Genomic DNA, 17,703 nt, shown 5'->3' with positions numbered 1-17,703 from the left:
AGGAGGAGGTGGTGGGTTCACAGCTCCATTGGAGTTGGAAGGTTTTGGGAGTCCTGCGAATGGTGGTTTTGTCGGGAACAGAGCTAAAGTTCTGAAGCCTCTAGAGGTGTTAGCATCGTCTGGTGCACAGCCTACTCTGTTCCAGAAACGTGCAGCTATGCGTCAGAGCTCTGGAAGCAAAATGGGAAACTCGGAGAGCTCGGGGATGAGGAGGTTGAGTGATGATGGGGATATGGATGAGACTGGGATTGAGGTTTCAGGGTTGAATTATGAGTCTGATGAGCTAAACGAGAGCGGGAAAGCTGCTGAGAGTGTTCAGATTGGAGGAGGAAAGGGTAAGAAGAAAGGCATGCCTGCTAAGAATCTGATGGCTGAGAGGAGAAGGAGGAAGAAGCTTAATGATAGGCTTTATATGCTTAGATCAGTTGTCCCCAAGATCAGCAAAGTAAACAACTACTTTCTCTTTTATCTCCTTTTTTAAGGTCTTTGTCTTCATCATTTACTTATTGCTCTCAGTTAAGAGAGTATTGTTGTCCTGTAGCTTTTGTAGGGTTTGAAGTAAGAATTCTAGCATGGCCTTTGTTGTTGCTTTACTCGTTTGAGGAAGAAGCTTGTGATTAAGTTTTGTGTGTTTTATGGATTCTTGATGAATTGCAGATGGATAGAGCATCAATACTTGGAGATGCAATTGATTATCTGAAGGAACTTTTACAAAGGATCAATGATCTTCACAACGAACTTGAATCAACTCCTCCTGGAACTTTGCCTCCAACTTCATCAAGCTTCCATCCATTAACGCCTACACCGCAGACTCTTTCTTGTCGTGTCAAGGAAGAGTTATGTCCCTCTTCTTTGCCAAGTCCTAAAGGCCAGCAAGCAAGAGTAAGGACTATATATATATATTTCCATATAAGTTTTGCTTAGACTGGAAAGGAGAAAACAAGGATTCATGTTTGATACATCATTACTCTGCTTCTTTTTCGCAGGTTGAGGTTAGATTAAGGGAAGGAAGAGCAGTGAACATTCATATGTTCTGTGGTCGTAGACCAGGTCTTTTACTTGCTACCATGAAAGCTTTGGATAATCTTGGATTAGATGTTCAGCAAGCCGTGATTAGCTGTTTCAACGGGTTTGCTTTGGATGTTTTCCGCGCTGAGGTAAGGATCTTCAACTTTTTAGATAAACAGTTGAGGATTGATTGGTAGTAACATGTTCTTTTATCTCTTTATCTATCAGCAATGCCAAGAAGGACAGGAGATATTACCTGATCAAATCAAAGCAGTGCTTTTCGATACAGCAGGCTATGCTGGTATGATCTGATCGAGTCCATTGAGCATCTGTTGAACCGAAGCTAGAAGAACTAAAAGTCCCTTTTAAATCTGCAATTTTCATCTCAGTATTTTTTTTCTTTTTCTTTTTCTTCTTAACTTCAGTTTAAGCATGTAATGCAATTGCAAATGAGAGTTGTTTTAATTTAAGCTTTTGAGAACTCAACTTCTTTTTAGCAATGTTAACTTACAATTATGTTTCTTCTAGATTTGATCAATAATTTATTTTTAAAGTTCTATTAAACTGTGTTCATGAGTGTGACCTTCTCAAAGAAGACAGACAAAACAGTTAGGTGAGAGCCTTTTGCACATATGCGGTTTCAGAAAAAAGTATTAGGCTGATGAAATTTTTTGGAGCTTTTTTAAATGATGTGAGAATGAAGAACACACTTAGACAAGAATAGTAAAAGGAAGAGGCAGAGCAAGAGAATAGTCCCTACCATTTTTTTGTTTTGTTTATTTCTGCTTTATAATTAATGTTTTAAAGAACTTTTATATCCGTTGTATTGTATGCATCCGTACAAAATTAAGATTTTGAGACACAGAAAGAGAGAGAGAGAGGAGACAGAGTTAATGGCGGTTAGAGACAGAAGAGAGAAGAGAGTCACGAGAACGTAGAGGATGTGATGAAGAGAAAAGTTAAAGTAGTAGGGCCTTTCAAGAACCTAACATGTTAATAATTTTTCCAATAGGCCTTTTTTTAGCTTCTATGATTATCTCTTGTAGTAGTAGTAGTAATGAAGTCCAAGCCGTTTCGTACTCTACTACTCTCTTTTGTTTTTCAAAATGTTTTCTCTGTGAATCTCTCTCTCTCTCTCTTTAGAAGGATTCAAACTTTACAATCTTGTCTAGTAAAAAAAAAACTCTTTACTATTTTACCTAGAATCTTCTGTCTTTTACTATCAAGACTTACGAATCCATGAGCTAATGCTAATGTATAGGCTTTCATATCAGTTTTAAGAGAGGAAGAAGATGACGAATACATGTTTTAAGATAGTATTAAATATTTGTTCAAAGAAAAAAGATAGTACTATATACTTCTAGAGTTTATAATCCAAAAGTTTAGGTGGAACTATAATTAAGCTCTTAATCATAGTTTCACCTGAAATTTTGATAAACACGAGAAGTATATATATATATCAAATATGTTTATCAGCTTTTTCCTCTTTTAGATTAATAAAACTAGCCAATTCGGAAATTAAAGTATCCGCTATAATTGGTCCCCAAGAGAGTAAGTAACCTCAACTTAAGCAATTCTACACAGAATTTTAAAATAAGAACCACTTTATTTTGCAATCAAGAACTGCCATATATTCATAAACACTTTAAACTTCAAAACATCGAAAACTATTTTTTTCTTCTACTTTCCAATAATCATAAAGAGTGTAAAGCCAATCGAAGATATAAAATCTTATTGTCATTTGGATTTTCCTTTGATAAATTTCACTTCACTCCATGTCTTATACTTGGCCTAAGTGAAAGGGGAATGAGAGAAAGGCTTGAACTTTCTTATTTACGCTTTCGCCATGTCTGTATAGAAAGTCTGAAAGAATCTTGAGAATTGGGCTTATACGAGACACAGGGGAAGAACATAATACACGAATGGCAAGGCATCTAAAAAAAAACTTAACTAAAGAAATCTTGCATTAGCATCAATTATAAGACATCAAAATGATAAAATGAGTATGATCAGAGGCATAGAAGATCTAAATGATAAAAAGGAGAAGATTTCTATATGTTCCTAGGGGAACCTTATAGACGAATTTACACAAACTTCAAAGACTTAGGGGGTGGTATTGGTTTGAGATTTATGAAGATTTTTGAAGAGTTCAACAAAATCATTAAAAATGAATAAGTGAAAGATTGTTAAAGATTGCTAAAGAGTTTTGTTGATTAGTTTTCTAAAATCTTGTAAAGTCCTCCAAACAATCCCTATATTTTTATGATACTTTCCATGACTTTATTTTGTAAAGAAAGTGTCTAAAATCATGAACCAATAACATAATAATTGAACTCATTAACAATCCTAGACTCTTTTGTTTTAATTGAATAACACAAAATTTTTAATGATTTTATAAAAGTCTGAATCCAATAACTCAGATTTGTTAAGATTTTAAATGACTTTTTACAAATCACAAACTAATAACACTAAATTTTAACAGAGTTTAACAAAATCTTGATCTAATAACAACAGATTCTACATAACATTTAAAGTCTTTAAAACTCTTTTCAAATCTTAAACTAATAACCCCCACTTAAAAACTACTGTAAGTAGGGAAATCGGTAGGCATAACCACGGTTACGATTATTACTGTTATGGTTAATTAACCACCGGTTACGGTTAGAAATTTTGTTTAACCTTAACCATAACCGTTTTAACATTCGAAAGTATGTCTGGTAGTGCAGTGAACTGGTTTTAAGTTGGAAGATGAGGTAATTTTGAATCAATTTTAGGGTATTCAAAATTTAGGTAATTTTGAAATTTAGAGGTTTTCTTAATTAAGATAATTAGGAGTGTTTATTTATAAAATGTGATGGATTTTGTGTGTATTTGTTTAGTTTGGATGAGATTGATGTGTGTTCTTAAGTTTAGAGTTAAAAAGAGGGAAGTTTTTTTTTATGAACACTAAGTGTTCGATAAAATGTTTAAACGAAAATGAAGAACTGTCTAATTCATTATTTTTCTCTTTTTCAGCTCTGATGAGGATGTAATATATCAATGCTACAATGGTGGAGAATTTGGAGTTGTTGATGGGAATAAAACAACATACAATGGAGGATTGGTTTTAACTAGCTAAGAGATTACCTCGTCGGATCCAATAGGACAACAATGAAAGAGTCTTCCAGGATTTTTCATTGTGTTTGAAGTCTTCATTACAGAGAATCGACTACATCTACATTTTCGTGGGATTTCTCTTCCAATCACAGTGAATTTGTCACTCACTCCTTCTCCGATTAAAGGATTCCCCAATTTATAAATAAATAATGTTCCTATCAAAACACACAAAGAAAAGAAAAATAAACATATTATGTTCTCAATTACTCATCTGAAGAAGCTGATGATGTAGACATCTTTATCGATTGAACCCTAATTCTTAAAAAAAAAAACCCAAATCGAGAACTGATCAAACACGAGTCGGGGAAGAAGGACTCGGGAAAGAAAAGAGAAGGAAAAGGAAGAAACGACGTCGTTTTAACCAAAAGAAGCTCTTTTTTTGTTTCACAAAATGACGTCATTTCTTATGTGGCGTCCACGTTATAAGCTGTTAACGGTTTCTTAACACGTTACGGCTTATGTATCTATAAATACAGAATTACAATTTGGTGCTGTGAATTTGAATTTTAATTAACATAATGTATGCATTCACACATTGTTACACATGGTATATGAATCGAACATACCCCTTTAGCTGGGGTATGAAATTACCGATTTCTCTATAAATACGTACCTTGGACAACTCAAGTCGCAAGAGATCTTCCTCCAAATGAGCCACACCACCTTCACAAGAAAGTACCTAATCAACATTTACTCTATCAATAGAGTAGTAACGTTTCAGCAAATAAGTTTAAACAAAAACAAGATTCACCTTTGTGTTCACACATCACACTCAATAAGTCAGCCAGATACAAGAACTCATTCCCATAAGGTCACACTCAACAAATAAAATCAAAGATCCAATATACGATTCCAATCGATACATGAATAATAAAAGGGAATCTATATATGTTGATTTGGATATATATATATATATATATATATATATATATTATCACACAATGAAGATGAAAAATAAATATTTGGATTTATAAAAGATAAAAAAATTGTTGACAAAAGAGTCAGGGTTCTGAAAAAAATGGTAACACAATTGAAAAGAGAATGAGAGAAAGGGATTTTTATATATATAACAAAAAATTAAAGAGAAATACCCTAGAATGGCACACATTTGGGTTTTTGTTCCAAAACTAGCACACACGCTGAAATGTTCCAAAACTAGCATTTCTTAAAGAAATTGAATAATTAATAGAGAGAAATATTATTATTTAAAAAAACTCAAAAAAATCAAAATCCGATCTCTCTTCATTTCTCTCTGGCCAAGCTTGATGAATTTTTCGATCTGATCTCAGATTTTCCCGTGAAGCTTCAATCATGTACTAAATCGATGGCTATCATCAATTTCTCTTTTTTCTTCTTCGATTTTAGAGTTTGAAATTGTTGGCTTCTCTTTCTAGGGATTGAATTTGTTCTATGACTTATAGAATCTAGCCATTACTCAGATTCTGAATCAATCTGATCTATGAATCCTCCGTTTCGTTTCCTTTGTTTAGCTATCACCCAGAAAGAATCTGATTTTGAGAAAATCTACGAGATCCTCTAGCTCTAGGTTCTAAGTTTTAGTCTGTTGGGTTGGTTCATCTGTTTCCTCTGAAACATAAGCTTCGATCGAACTTGTTGTTTATTACTTACACAGACTCTAGCTATTACTCTGATGCTCTTTTAGTTTCCTGGCTTTTGCTATTAACCATAGAATCTGATTTTGAGAAAATCTACTAAATCCTCTAGCTCTAGGGTTTAAGTTTTAGTCTGTTGGTTGCTTCATGGAACATAAGCTTCGATCGATCATCTAACCAACTTCTTCTGGGTTTGCAAAATTGCCTTTCAGATTCGAACTAAGGCCACACGGACAAGCATTGGTATGTACACATACACACCTGTCATGGAGTTTTTGTCTCTCTGTTTTCTGTTTTTTCTCACATATAGTTTTCACCCTTCTTCTCCAGTCTTCTTCTATGGGGAGGGAACTTAGAAGACTACGCTTTTTGACCAGGTTTAACTCACATCTCCCCTTACCCATTTCTTCTTCTTTGATTCTTTCTTTCCATTTCCTTTTCCCTTTCCATTGTGGTTCAGATTTGTTTTTCTACAGGAGAATGACCGGTAAGGATCTTGATGGTCTGAATTATGCCAAGCTTCTCGTAGTTGAAAGCCAGTTAAGGGATGCACTTCTCATTGTGAAGAACCAAAAGGTGATAAATGAGAAATTACTTACTTCTTTGCACTCCTCACCTGGAAAATCTTGCAATTCTCAAACTGCTTGTTTTGCCATTTCAGAAGAGAGTAAAGCTGCTAAAAGATGAAAGGCTGTGCAAACAAGAGGTTAAGATTTTATATCATAGACAGTACTATCAATCTGAGAAGTCTCACAAGGACATGAGCGGAAAATGTAAATGAGCTAAGATGTGCGTTTTTGAGCCTTGGGTTTTGGTTTCTCATGTGATTTTGGATCTGCTTGTTTCCAAGTTTGACAAAAGTGTAGGAAAGAACAATTTTTTTGGGATTTTTATATATTTAGGAATACCTTCCTAAATATTCAGTATGTCTTCCTAAACATTATGAAACACTTCCTAAATTTTTTTAAATTGAGTTTTTGAATCTTTTATATATGTTTTGTCTTAATATATCACAAATTACTCCATTAAGTGAGAGATAATGATTTTATTTTGTGCACATTCTGATATTTTATCTACATATACAATAGGTGTAATGATTTGATTTTGTGTCTTCTTAATTATTTATGAAGGATATCATGAATTTTACGATGTCATTCCTAAATATTATTGAATCCTTCCTAAATTTAAATAAAGGTGTTTCTTTATTTTTATTTTTAATGCTTTGCCTCAATACATCAAAGATTACTCCATCAATGAATGATAAAGATTTCATTTTTATGATTTTGATATTTTACAGTGGTGAACCCACACCTGAAGAAAACATGTAAATAGATGTTGGTTTCAGACAATTAGGAAGACCTTCACAAAAGTCAAGGTCATTATGGAATGCCATCCTAAAATTCAAGAATGTCTTCCTAAAAGCTATTGAATCTTTCCTAAATTTTTTTAAAATGTGTTTTTAAATTTTTTTTATATGTGTTTTGTGCCTTATTGTATCACATTCACATATTACTCCATTAATGATGTATAATAATTTGATTTGGTGCACATATTGGTGTTTTACAACAAATGTAGAAAATAGGAATATCTAGCATGATGTTTTATTTTATTTTTATGAAGGTCTTACTAAAATGCGAGATAACCTTCCTAAATATTTTATTGTGCATAAAAATAGGTTCTGTAGTGTAATATAACTGGGTTATCAACAAAAGTTTAAACGTTATGTAGTAATGATAGATGTTGTTGGTTTTCCAAGTTACAAGAACAGGAGAAGGTATTATACAAGCTATCAAGGAACCATCTATAAATAGTGATTTTATGAAAATATATTTGAATTCATAAAACGAAGAAAAGTTCAACATAAAAACTCAGCATTACTAAAAAAAAATGTAAAACATAGAAAAAAAACTCCATTAGTAAAGGGTAATGGTATCATTTTTGTGTTACCCTAGTATTTACCAATATCCAGAATTTTTATGAAAGTCATCCTGAAATCTAAACTTGTTATGAAGGTCATCATGAAGTTCTAAGAATCCTTCCTGAATTTCGTGTAATCCTTCCTGAATTTCACTAGTATCACGACCAAGTCACATCATACATTTTTTTGCTGCAACAGTTGTTGATCCTCCTAATGAACCTCCCTGTAAGAGTTAATCTCTTAATGAAAATAGCATTCCATATCGGCAATAACGACAACAGTGAGCACATCTCCAACCCTCTTCAATATGTGCACTCCTTTCTTATGCGACTTGAATCTCCTCAAAGAGGCATCCACAGCGAAGAGCTGCAACAAATACAACCATGAAACAGAAAAAAAAAAAAAACAGGAATCTCACTGAAACAATCAAGAAAACAAATGTTACAGGAGACCTATCCCTCTTTGCCTCACTAATTTAGGTTTCAGGCTTGGCACACCGAGACTTACAGAAAAATTACACTACCTTCTTCAATTACCAATTTGACATACAAAGATCCTTCCAAAACCAAACTTCAAAATGAATCACTTCCCAATTCTTAACAATCTGAGTAGAATTGATTTCATGATCTCTACCTTAGAACAAAGACAAATGTAAAAAGATACTTACAGCTTTCTCGCGAGGAACCCACGACGAGATTGAGCCAAAGCACCATCCGTCTTCTGCAAAAAAAGATCAAAGAGTAGTATTTTTACTTTCATACAGTCCTCAACACTAACAAACCAACAAAGAATTTAATACCAAATGAATTAAGCAAAATTCAAAATCGACATAGCTAGATTACAAAACCTTTTAAGCCAAAACTTCAAAAAAAATAAAAATACAGAGATCTTACTCAGCAGTAAACACGAGAACACAATCCTCACAATCACAATGATCATATGACCTAACAATACTGCCTCATAATCACAATGATCATATGACTAAACCCTCAAAAATCACAACGCCTAATACAATCCAGGAAGATGAATCAATAAGACTTCTATAGCTAGTGTTAGTGAATCAAAAAAAAATAAAAAACGAAAGAGAGAGAGAAAGCAAAAACCTTGCAGGGACGTCCCTTGATGACGATGTAACCACCTTTATGGATGTTACCGGCTTGTTGAGGATAAGTCTTGGAAGCTCCGGCGTTGCTGGATTCGAAGTGGTGCTCGTCGTCCGACATGGTTCAATTCGAAGACGAGAGAGAGAGAGGGAGAGAGAGAGAGATACAAATTTTGATTTTAAAGACGAGCAAGTAAAGTGTGTGGCAAAGTTAAGCGACTGGAGAGTTTAATTTTTTATAAATCTGGGTATGAGATGAATGATGTCGGTGGAGATAGAAAAGAAAGGATATAAACTTTAATTTTATTGATAATTAATTTTTTTCCAAAATTAATGATATAAATGTGTGCTAGTTTTGGAACATTTAAAAACATGTGCTAATTATGGAAAAAAACTTAAAATAGTGTTATTTTTGTCAATTGCCCAAAATTAAAATTGAATGAAATTATGAGTAAAATAAATTTGATGTAGCAGACGATAAACTTTTGATTTATTAGTGTGAAGAAAAGAAGAAAAAAAGAAAAAAAGAAAAAAACCTCAATTTATAGCATTTTGGAATCAATTTAACGTTATTTTCAAGGCAAAGTTTTTCTAATATATGTTATTCACAATTTTTATAGGGTCAATGTTTCCCATTGTATTTTATACTATATATTAGCTTTTTTACCAATTTTATGAACATTATTACTAATTTATAGCATTTTAATTTTCAAGGCAAAGTTTTCATATATGTTGTTGACATTTTTTGTTTATTTTTTTAATCGGGTCAACGTTACCTATTGGCTATTGTATTTTATACTATATATTAGCTTTTTACCAATGTTATTAACCTTATTACTAATTTATACTCCCTCTGTTTCACAAAGAGTGTTATTTTGGGAGTTTTTCTTTGTTTCACAAAGACTGTCATTTTGTATTTCCAATGTGATTTTTAACATCAAATTTTCTAATTTACCCTTAACCCAAATCTTTTCTTTTTGAATTTCAATTATAAACTACTCATTAAATAGGGGCATATATATATAATTCAATTTTTTCTTAATTTGTGTGTAGTTGGTCAAATTGACACTCTTTGTGAAACAGAGGGAGTAGCATTTTGGAAACAAATTGACGTTATTTTCAAGGCAAAGTTTTCATATACAGTAGAACCTTTATAAATTAATAAGGTCGGGACCATGAAATTTTATTAATTTAAAGAGGTTTTAATTTATCGATAAATTAATAATTATTAATTTATCGATAAATTAATAAAATATTAATTTATGAAGAGATTTTTAATTTTCATAATTTTGAAAATTATGTATTACAAAATAAGATACTTTTGTTATCATTCATATTTTTAAAAAAATTTCTTAATTTATTATCTTGTCTATTGTAATTGCTAAGTTTAGAGTTTAGGTAAAAATGATAGATGTTAGAAGTTTAGAGTTTAGAAGAAATTTCTACTAGTATCATTCATGGTAATGATGAAGTTGAATAAGATATTGCGGTAATTTTAAAACCAGTTACATATAAAGAAGCAATTATCTCATTTAGAACTCTTCGTAATTTTTGGATGTGATTTGAGAATACGACAATGAAAGATATTAGAGATGAGCTCAAATAAGAATGCAAATTCAAGAATATGCAAACAACAATAGAGTCATATTTCAGTATTCAGATATATATATATATATTAATATTATTTGATTATTAATTTATGATATTGATGGGACTATATTTTTACATAGGATTTCCAAAAAAAAAATATTATCTTATTAATTTATCGAAATGTGTCATTTTTTACATCGGTCCAGCTCGGGACCGGAAGAATTTATTAATTTATAGCGAGTATTAATTTAAAGAGTATTAATTTATAGAGGTTCTATTGTATGTTGTTCACATCTTCATTTTTTATCGGGTCAACGTTTGACGTTTCCCATTGTATTTTATACTATATATTAGCTTTAAACCAATGTTATTAACATTATTACTAATTTATAGCATTTTGGAAACAAATTGACGTTATTTTCAATGCAAATTTTTTCATATATGTTGTTCACATCTTTTGGCATTTTTTATCGGGTCAACGTTTGACGTTTCCCATTGTATTTTATACTGTCTATTAACTTTTTACCAATTTTATTAATATTATTAATACTCCAATTTATAACATTTTGGAATCAAGTTGACGTTATTTTCAAGGCAAGATTTTTCTAATATATGTTGTTCACATTTTTTGTTTTTTAATTAAGTTAACGTTTCCCACTGTATTTTATTCTATCTATTAGCTTTTTACCAATTTTATTAACATTATTACTAATTTATAGCATTTTAGAATAAATTTGACGTTATTTTCTAGACAAAGTTTTTCTAATATATGTTGTTCACTTTTTTTTTTGTTTTTTCATCGGGTAAACGTTTCCCATTGTATTTTATACTATCTATTAGCTTTTTACCAATTTTATCAACATTATTACTAATTTATAGCATTTTAGAATAAATTTGACGTTACTTTCAAGGCAAAATTTTTTTAACATATGTTGTTCACATTTTTTTGTTTTTTCTAACAGGTCAACGATTCCCATTGTATTTTATACTATCTATTAGCTTTCGCTTTCTACCAATTTTATTAACATTATTAATAATTTATAGCATTTTAGAATCAATTTGACGATATTTTTAAGGCAAAGGTTTTTTTTAATAGATGTTGTTCACATTTTTTTTTTATCGGGTAAGTCCTCTAAACATGTAAAAGTGTAAATTAGTAATAATGTTAACAAAATTGGTAAAAGCTAATAGAAATAAGGTTAAATTGGTAATAATGTTAACATGTTCAGAGGAGATTTTTTTTACATGTTTACAGGTTATTATTATGTAGCAATTTTCACTAAAATTATTATCAATTTGCCACTATTTTCAAAGTGAATCTCTACTATTAGAAAAGTTTTCTAATATGCCGTTCACGTTTCAAGTTTTTTTAAAACACATGTAACTTTTGTTTTTTTTTTGTCAACGTTTCTTATTTGTTGTAGTTTACATTATCTATTATTATTAGGGAAATTACCTAGAATATTACATAAAAGTAGGTTTATTACTAGACTAACACGTTGAGATTTTCGACTTACTAGAATAACACATAAAAGTTTGTAAATTACTTCTATACCTGACTTGTGTGTTTTATTACGTTTGATGCCATTTATAATTAAATTTGATCTAAAAAACTTGAGAAAACTTGAGATTTGATGCTCTTGTTCTTGAGATCTTATGCTCTTAAATTTGGGTGGACAAAAAACATTAGATTGATTCCTTCTAATTTGATTCACTTTCTCTCTCGAGAACAAAGTTTCAGATCTAGTTTTTATTTTTCCTGAGTTATCGGAGAAGATATTATCGGTGAGTTCGAGAATTGGTGAGTTCACCGGAGAAGAAATTATCGGTGAGTTCGATAATCGTAACTAGCGGTAGATTGAAAAGCCCCGCCGGTACAGTTCTGTTGAGAAGATTCTTGACGATTCTGATTTTGTTTAAGGACTTGCTTTTACCAAGCTCTTCTGGGATTGGACCGAAGAAGAAGTTGTTAGAGAGTATCAACATCTCTAGCTTCTCGCCTCTGCATAAATCCATGAGGATAAGTCCGGTGAGGTGGTTGTAAGAGACATCAAGCTTTTTCAGATTCCCGTTCCGGCCAAGATTCGTCCCTGCGTCTGATATGATTCGGGGCATTGTCACAGAGTGTGGGGTTGATTTCGATGAGGTTGGTTCCTCAGAACGTGGATTTATCTTTTTTTTTTTTTTTTTGGGAACAAAATGCGACCTAGGATTATTGATTTATTAGCTGTTTGTTTTCTTAGGATTCTTCAGCTATGCTTATTGATCATACTAGCTTCTCCGTCTTTGATGTTGACGGCAACCACACCTTGATTGCTGCCGACGATTTAGTGAAATCTGATGTCATCTTAGGAAAAGCCAAAATCGAGGTACCTTCCTTGCTTTCTAGCTGAGTTGTGTCGCTAATGCTCACAATTGTCTCTGATGGTTTTGGATTTAAGATAATGTTTGAAAATTTGGGGTTTTGGGGGTTTCTGATTAGTGAGAACTAAGTTCATTTTTGTGTTTGGTTTATGAATTACAGGCTCCCGTTCTCTTCAGAGGAGTTGCACATTCGTTGAACCCTACCAACAGTCTGGTAAGTTGAAGGAATGAAGAAGATACCTGTTTGTTCCATTGAGTAGATTTACAATATTAATGTTTCTTATGAATAGCTATGCCTTGATGTGGGAAATAAATTGTGCTAATCTATGCCTCGTACTCTATTACTAGGTTTTCAAAGTTCTTTCAGCCTCTCCCTCAGCTTATTCTGCTAACCCAAGCTCGAAGTTGTCTAGTCCTCCTCAGCTCACTGGGTCTGCAATTTCGCTAGTCTCGGTCATGCAGGTTTGTCTCTCTTCTTCTACCAGATATATGTACCCTGGATAATTCGATGTTCTTGTGAAGCCTGAACTATCATGTTTTTTGGCTGCTGTTAGCGCTCTTCTTCTGAACAGTATTTTTATTCACTGCCTTGAGCTCTCATTCTCATATTTTGATATTTGTAACTGCAGGCTAGGAACAATGCTAGGGTTGTGATCTCAGGCTCTTTGCAGTTGTTTAGTGATAGGTGAGCAAATGTTCGATGGTATTCCTCCAACTAATTTTATGCCTATGGATGTTTCTGATTCATAGTTTGGTTTGCACGAGACATGTTAATCAGATCTGGTGTCCAGAAAGCAGGGAGTCAGAATCAGTAAGTAGACACATAGTTCGTCAAGTGAAACTTGTAGTTCGAATGATACGTAACTACACAGATTTAAGGATTCTTTTGTCAAAGATACTATGATAGATGTCACAATACGTTTTGAAATAACATTAACTGATCTTATTCAACACTTTTCCAGATACGAAAATCCTGGCAATGAACAGTTTGTGACTAAACTTAGCAAATGGGTCTTCCACGAAAGAGGCCATTTGAAGGTATATACTTGTCTTGCTCTCTCCTTTAAACCTTCAAATCTGCAGATGTTAATTGCTTACACTCCTTTACATAATCAGATGATAGCTTGTTTGTTCAATTAGTCACCTCTGTTACTTTCATTAGTATGTTCTTCACCTATCTTCTTTGTCCCAGGCTGGTAGTCTTGTACACCATAGGGTTGGAGAAACAGATGAGCCAGCGATATACAAGATAAAGGATGACCTGGTATGGCTTTAGATATACAAGATAAGTTGTGTGCTTAATCCTCTCTCTCTTTCTCTCTTTCTCTCTTTCTTCTTCTTCAAAAACTCTCTCTTTCAGATTTCAAGAAACCCTTAAAATCCTCTCTCTGTCTCTTTCTGTTTGTTTGTTTTCTTGTTTCCTTCTCCCTCTCTCTCTCTCTTTCTTTCTTTGTCTGCTTTCCCAGGTTTTTTCTTTTGCTCTCTCTCTGCTCTGCGTTCTTGACTCTCAAAAGACTCTCTCTTTTGTGTTGATTTTGGATTCTTAGGGCTCTTTCTTTTTGTGTTTCTGTTGTTGTTGTTGTTGTTGTTGTTGTTGTTGTCTGTCTCTGATGATTACTGAACTTGAGATGGGGAAAGGTGAGAGTGAGCTTGAGCTTGGTCTTGGGCTGAGTCTCGGCGGTGGAACGGCGGCCAAGATTGCTGGTAAATCAGGTGGTGGCGCGTGGGGAGAGCGTGGTAGGCTTTTGACTGCTAAGGATTTTCCTTCTGTTGGCTCTAAACGTGCTGCTGACTCTGCTTCTCACGCTGGTTCATCTCCTCCTCGTTCAAGGTTCGTTTTTTTCCAACTAAATCAAGTGTTTGATGTGAAATTGTTATTCTTCTCGGAACAGAGTTTGTTTAGGAGTTTCTTAAAGACTCTTTAGTGTGTTTAGCTGTTGTTAAAGAGCTCTAGCTCAATCATTCAGAAAGATTTAGTGTATTCTTGATGTAGGAACAAGGGCTCTGTTTTTGGAATTAGGAATCTTGATTAGCTGAATCTGTTCTTGGTTGTTCTTGAATTTGGATATAGGAACAAGTCCTGACTGATATGTTTGCTTTGTTTGTAGCAGTCAAGTTGTGGGATGGCCTCCTATTGGGTCACATAGGATGAACAGTTTGGTTAATAACCAAGCTACAAAGTCGGCAAGAGAAGAAGAAGAAGCTGGTAAGAAGAAAGTGAATGATGATCATCAGCCTAAAGATGTGACAAAGAAAGTGAATGGGAAAGTGCAACTTGGGTTTATTAAGGTGAACATGGATGGAGTTGCTATTGGAAGAAAAGTTGATTTGAATGCTCATTCTTCTTACGAGAATTTGGCCCAAACACTAGAAGATATGTTCTTTCGCACTAATCCGGGCACTATCGGGTTAACTGGTCAGTTCACTAAACCGTTGAGGCTTTTGGATGGATCGTCTGAGTTTGTACTTACTTATGAAGATAAGGAAGGAGACTGGATGCTTGTTGGCGATGTTCCTTGGAGGTAGTAGAATGTTTTATTATCTCTTCTATCTGATAAATGTGTTTCAATGATCTAAAATGTTTTCGTCATCTTTTTAGAATGTTCATCACCTCGGTGAAAAGGCTTAGAGTGATGAAAACCTCTGAAGCTAATGGACTCGGTATGTAAACTATCTTGTCTTGATGTCTCTTATTGTTTGTTGAAAAGATGGGATGAAAAGGTTGGATTGACTGAAACATGTTAATATATGCAGCTGCAAGACATCAAGAACCGAAAGAGAGACAACGAAACCAGCAGGCTTAGAGCTCTTTTTCGACAATACGCTGTTACAGGTTTTATATTTTGGGTTTTTTTTGCAAGTCTAGTAGTATACTTATGAAGCAAGACATAAGGGAGAAGAAGCATAAGCTAGATTGATCTTTATATCCAGTTTGTGTATTTATCTTGGTTCTTCTAATGGTTTTTTTCCTTTTCTGTGGTTGTCTTTAGGTTTCTTTTTTTTGGGCTGTCTTTTTTTTTTTTAATTTGCGGTTGCGATTTCACCATATACTATGGATTGAAGAGAATGCTCTTTATTTCTTTTTACTACACTGTAAATATTTGAAGCGCTTATCTAATAGTATCGTCTTAAGGGTTTTTTGTTTATGAGTTTGCTCTTGTTTTTGATCCGAGAAACTATGTCATTTGTGGATACTTTATCCTCCTCAAATATTACAATCATGAGCATTTAGATCAAATATGTTTTCAGAAACAAATAACAAAGTTATGGTGTAAATAATATTGTGTTTACAACTCAAAAACGTTCCTTACCTCCTAAAGTAATGGATTACACTAATCTGTTAACGAACGTTGTCACTTACATGCCTTTGGTGGTGAAATTCTTGGTGTTCTTGATCTTTAATGCTCTTCCTCAAACGGTGGAGATGCAGAACTGCAGATTTTTTTTCCTATGTTTGTGCTTTGTGAGATGCTCAAGTAGTTGAGCTGGCGGGCTAACTTGCGAGTAAAGAAAGTGTGTACGCATATTAATGGTCTGACCGTCTGACCCATAAAACACTTTGACCATAATACTTAGAATAGTTTTTTAAATATTATGACAGAGACGAAGGACAGAGATTTGTTTGGTTGTAATTAATGGAATTTTAGGGTGAATGTGAGGTCATATGTATAACAAGATCACTTAGGTAGAAAATTTCAGTATAACTTGAACTATTTGGTGCAACTGTAGTAGAATTATTAAAAAAAATTTCAATATGGATCATGTGAAAACGAATAAAAAATAGATTTTGGCGGTGGAATATTCATTTAAAATCATCACACTGTGGTAAAATGAACCAAAGACAACATGATATTAGAAAAAAGTTATTTGGTATACACATAATTATACATAGTTATCCAGTTGTACTCTCATATCCATAGTTGAACTTTTGCATTTTTTCGTATTTCCAGTTGGACTATAATATAAATTATTAATTAGCAGTTGGCCACAAGATTTATCAGTATTAATTAGCATATACAATGTTTTCATAACACAATGTTCATAAAAACTTGGGTTTCACCTCTTTTGCTTCATTTGAGGTGATCACTTACTAAGTCTTCCTTATACTATAAAGAGTGTTTTATGTGAAAACGATAGTATATATTAGAAAGTGATAAATTCTTGTATTGTTGATTAAACATGGTTCTTTAATAGTTCAATATGTTTTAGAAATTCTTATAAACCTTAATTATCATTTTCATATTTTAAATATAAATGCAAATCTAAATATATATTTAGTTGTACCTAGTTGAACTGAGTATTATATATTTATGTTATCTAAATATTACCCTCTATAGTTAAAATGTAATTTTGTATGGTTATTGTTCATTACCTCTCGAAAATATGATAAATAAACAATTACGAATTACATAGGTTGTTCTAGTAACATCTCTTACTTTTTCTAGTAACATCTCTTACTTGTTCCATTTCCGGTGAACAACAACGACAATATTAGCTAGGGTTATAGAAGAAGATATGTTGAAGATGACTACAAAATTACAATAATATTGTTCATTAAAACGGATTTATGGACCTACACTAAGCAAAAGAACGTTATGTACGTACTCTAATCTCAAGAACATTATGTACGTATGCGTTCATATGTACGTACACGTTTATATGTACGTACACGTTCGATTTTAGGTTTAATGAACCCAAAATTACCAGAATATCCTCGTCTTCTACCTCTAACATACGACTGAAAACCCTAATTTTCCCTGCCTCACTTTATTTTTCTACGACTTATATCTATTTTTTTTGTTTCACTTGTGGGTTTTTTACTCAACTATTATAGATTTTCATCTCAACATCTGATTTCTAAATTAAAAACCTATAAAAAGTGAGTTATATAGATTTTCGAACAAATATCTAGCTCTTCCATGGATGAACCCAGAGGAAAGATTAACGAAACA

General features: G+C 32.8%; 3 protein-coding genes and 2 long non-coding RNA genes across 6 annotated transcripts; 4 read left to right on the top strand and 1 right to left on the bottom strand.

Moving 5' to 3' along the window:
* On the top strand, positions 7–1,504 carry LOC104715011 (transcription factor ICE1). The gene is made up of 4 exons (XM_019230421.1): positions 7–445; positions 658–882; positions 987–1,157; positions 1,237–1,504. Exons 1-4 carry the CDS (start codon positions 158–160, stop codon positions 1,318–1,320), a joined length of 768 nt encoding a protein of 255 aa, XP_019085966.1. The 5' UTR covers positions 7–157; the 3' UTR covers positions 1,321–1,504.
* On the top strand, positions 5,365–6,653 carry LOC104710483. The gene is made up of 5 exons (XR_755014.2): positions 5,365–5,477; positions 5,990–6,020; positions 6,108–6,154; positions 6,254–6,353; positions 6,439–6,653. It is a non-coding gene; the product is annotated as an uncharacterized LOC104710483 (long non-coding RNA).
* Positions 7,630–9,046, bottom strand: LOC104710482. Its single transcript, XR_755013.2, has 3 exons — positions 8,799–9,046; positions 8,363–8,415; positions 7,630–8,061 (listed from the first exon to the last, which is right to left on the bottom strand). It is a non-coding gene; the product is annotated as an uncharacterized LOC104710482 (long non-coding RNA).
* LOC104710480 (dolichyl-diphosphooligosaccharide--protein glycosyltransferase 48 kDa subunit-like) lies at positions 11,980–14,213 on the top strand. Its single transcript, XM_010427093.2, has 8 exons — positions 11,980–12,533; positions 12,631–12,756; positions 12,912–12,965; positions 13,100–13,213; positions 13,381–13,436; positions 13,530–13,562; positions 13,714–13,789; positions 13,944–14,213. Exons 1-8 carry the CDS (start codon positions 12,489–12,491, stop codon positions 14,025–14,027), a joined length of 588 nt encoding a protein of 195 aa, XP_010425395.2. The 5' UTR covers positions 11,980–12,488; the 3' UTR covers positions 14,028–14,213.
* Positions 14,293–15,897, top strand: LOC104710481 (auxin-responsive protein IAA13-like). 2 transcript variants are annotated; one of them, XM_019230410.1, is made up of 4 exons: positions 14,293–14,582; positions 14,863–15,273; positions 15,351–15,412; positions 15,506–15,897. In XM_019230410.1, the coding sequence occupies exons 1-4, from the start codon at positions 14,362–14,364 to the stop codon at positions 15,553–15,555; spliced, it is 744 nt and encodes a 247-aa protein (XP_019085955.1). In that variant the 5' UTR covers positions 14,293–14,361; the 3' UTR covers positions 15,556–15,897. The 2 variants fall into 2 exon arrangements, with proteins under 2 accessions (XP_019085955.1, XP_019085954.1); XM_019230409.1 differs by having other exon boundaries at positions 14,860–15,273.

This window comes from Camelina sativa, chromosome 9 (assembly GCF_000633955.1).
Source record: "Camelina sativa cultivar DH55 chromosome 9, Cs, whole genome shotgun sequence".
Classification (NCBI taxonomy): Eukaryota; Viridiplantae; Streptophyta; class Magnoliopsida; order Brassicales; family Brassicaceae; genus Camelina; species Camelina sativa.
The sequence above is the reverse complement of the archived record's forward strand: the minus strand, read 5'-3'. Positions and strand labels throughout refer to the sequence as shown.

Bases quoted from the DNA above. Each gene is read 5' to 3' on its own strand.
- LOC104715011 (XM_019230421.1), top strand. From the start codon at position 158: ATGCGTCAGAGCTCTGGAAGCAAAATGGGAAACTCGGAGAGCTCGGGG. The intron at 883-986 runs GTAAGGACTATA...TCTTTTTCGCAG, and splicing joins CTAAAGGCCAGCAAGCAAGA to GTTGAGGTTAGATTAAGGGA. The intron at 1,158-1,236 runs GTAAGGATCTTC...TTTATCTATCAG, and splicing joins TGGATGTTTTCCGCGCTGAG to CAATGCCAAGAAGGACAGGA.
- LOC104710480 (XM_010427093.2), top strand. From the start codon at position 12,489: ATGATTCGGGGCATTGTCACAGAGTGTGGGGTTGATTTCGATGAG. The intron at 12,757-12,911 runs GTACCTTCCTTG...TATGAATTACAG, and splicing joins TAGGAAAAGCCAAAATCGAG to GCTCCCGTTCTCTTCAGAGG. The intron at 13,214-13,380 runs GTTTGTCTCTCT...TTGTAACTGCAG, and splicing joins CGCTAGTCTCGGTCATGCAG to GCTAGGAACAATGCTAGGGT.
- LOC104710481 (XM_019230409.1), top strand. From the start codon at position 14,362: ATGATTACTGAACTTGAGATGGGGAAAGGTGAGAGTGAGCTTGAGCTT. The intron at 14,583-14,859 runs GTTCGTTTTTTT...CTTTGTTTGTAG, and splicing joins TCATCTCCTCCTCGTTCAAG to CAGTCAAGTTGTGGGATGGC. The intron at 15,413-15,505 runs GTATGTAAACTA...TAATATATGCAG, and splicing joins CTCTGAAGCTAATGGACTCG to CTGCAAGACATCAAGAACCG.